This window comes from Poromitra crassiceps, assembly GCF_964638095.1.
Source record: "Poromitra crassiceps genome assembly, chromosome: 9".
NCBI lineage: Eukaryota > Metazoa > Chordata > Actinopteri > Beryciformes > Melamphaidae > Poromitra > Poromitra crassiceps.
The window spans coordinates 42,325,719-42,328,218 of NC_139630.1; the positions used below are offsets into that span (position 1 = coordinate 42,325,719).

Here is a 2,500-nt window from a genome sequence, read left to right on the forward strand (position 1 = left end):
TATCAAACCTCTTGTTGGTCCACTTTTTGTCTTGCTTTAAAAGTCTCTTGATGAAACAAATGTTAATGACTTGTTTTCCCCTCCCCACAGGTGAGTGCCGAGGAGGAGGAGCCCTGCCAGCCCTGCTCATGTGACGCACACGGCTCCATCAGCCAATCATGTACCGCGGATCCCGGCCAGGCCACGCCCAGTACGCCACGCGTCATCTATATACTTGTCAATCTTTCTGTCTGATTGCCTGTGTGTCTGCCTGTCTGCCTGTCTGCCTGTCTGTCTGTCTGTCTGTCTGTCTGTCCGTCCCCCTCTCTGTGTGTCTTCCTCTGAATGTCTATTCTGTATTGCAGTAAACCCGTTTCAGCCACTCAACACATTTGCATGTATGCAGTAGTTTGGGGTGGCAAAAATCTTATCAGATGGGGACCCTGGACAAAATCTTATCAGATGGGGACCCTGGACAAAATCTTATCAGATGGGGACCCTGGACAAAATCTTATCAGATGGGGACCCTGGACAAAATCTTATCAGATGGGGGTCAGTGCTTTAATTTGTGTCAGTTTAGGGGTCCTTGGTGTGGGACATGTTTTAGAACCACTGGTGTATACAGTAGGTAAGAGCACTTCCACCACAGAGACACGGGTTCAATTCCCAGCAGCGGTCCTTCCAGCTTGCTCAGACGTTCCCACAGACACAATTGGCCATGTCTGCGGGTGGGAAGTCGGTGGTGTATGTGTCCTGGTCGCTGCACCAGTGCGTCCTCTGATCGGTCGGGGCGCCTGTTCGAGGGGGAGGGGAACTGGGGTAAATAGCTTGATCCTCCCACGCGCTATGTCCTGCTGGATGAAACTCCTTGCTGTCAGGTGAAAAAAAGCGGCTGGCGACTGCACATGTATCGGAGGGAGCATGTGCCAGTCTACGGCTCTTCCCAGATCGGTAGAGGCGGTGGAGCAATGACTGGGACAGCATGACTGGGACAGCATGACTGGGACAGCATGACTGGGACAGCATGACTGGGACAGCATGACTGGGACAGCAGGGCCAATTGGCCACGTGCAATTGGGGAGGAACTTGATCCAAGAAGAAGTGGTATTTCAGTTCAATAATTCACTTGATAATTGAGTCCAGCTCAACTCCCTATAGGAATGTGTTTTGTCAACTTCACAGAACACCTCTTATAAAATTGGAGATGATTGCACTACTCTTTGTATCTGTCATTGTTGTTTGAGCTATTTTAGCTGCAGCCACTTCACAGAGACACCGACTCCATTATCTTTATCTTTTTTCCCCCAATGTGTGTGTCATGCGTGTATGCGTGCGTACGTACGTGTGTGTGTGTGTGTGTGTTTGATTGACAGCTCAGCCAGCAGGGTCATGCCGCTGTAAGGAGGGGTTTGGAGGTCTGCAATGTGACAGGTGAGAGACACACACGCGCACACACACACACGCACACACAGGCACACGCGCGCGCGCACGCACACACACACACACACACACACACATGCAGGCATGAGCACGCGCACAAAAACACACACACACACACACACACACACACACACACATGCAGGCACACACGCACACACACATAAAGAGTGTGTGAGGGAGACAGACACAAATTGTGACAGGTGAGCAGAACCTCAGCTGTTGTCTGTTCCAATTAGCATTTGGAAATTGCCATAAAGTTAAGATCTTTGGTTATATTTTTATCACTCTACACTTCAATTCTGTACTGTACCTAAGACTAAGTAAGTCACTCCAAATAGGACATGAGGATGATAAGTGGCTAGGCTAGCCTAAATGTGACACTGAGATATATTTTAATGTACTACTGTCTGTCTTCAGTAAAAAAAAATGCTTGGATATCATTACTTTAAATGTCTTTGATATCTTTCAACCCCCTATGAACCTGTCCAGGGTTTCTCAACTGCTGGGTCGGGACCCAAACGTGGCTTGCGGGGCCGTTTTGAGTGGGTCGCGGAGGTTCATGGGAGAAAAAAAAATCGGATGCTGCACTTTTACTTGTAGCGACATACCATGAAGCAGTGCACGTCCTACTATAGAGAGCCAAAGTCTACATCACTTCCTGCTTCAGCATGCTCACCAAGAGATTTTATCCGCCATTCATTTTTCCATGGACAGATTGTAAAATCCTTCTAAAAATAGTTTTACTTCTTCAAACCAAGTGATTCACCTATATTTAGAATCAGGCGAGACCATAGAACATTTCACTCAGACCAAAACAAAAACAAAACGTATATACATATATTTTTGTAAATCCGCAATTGTTTTACGTTTTGGTCTGGGTGAAATATTCGATGGTCTCTCCTCATTCTAAATTACGAAATGTCCATGGGAAAATAAATGGCAGATGAAATGTCTTGCTAAGCATAGTGAAGAAGGAAGTGACGTCGACTTTGGCTCTCTGTGGCCAAGGCATGACCCACCCTACTCTGCCTTTGATTGGCTTACCCTGGTATTTTAAAGCTCCATTATGTAGCCTAGCTTT

The 2,500-nt window shown here is 47.1% G+C and overlaps 1 protein-coding gene across 1 annotated transcript in view; it reads left to right on the forward strand.

The window, feature by feature from the left end:
* lama2 (laminin, alpha 2) overlaps positions 1-2,500 on the forward strand; it is a gene marked incomplete at its 5' end in the record, with an annotated part of 265,649 nt that overhangs the window by 91,852 nt on the left and 171,297 nt on the right. The window contains 2 exon segments of the mRNA XM_083643211.1: positions 91-190; positions 1,353-1,410. Coding sequence (XP_083499337.1) covers positions 91-190; positions 1,353-1,410 — 158 coding nt within the window.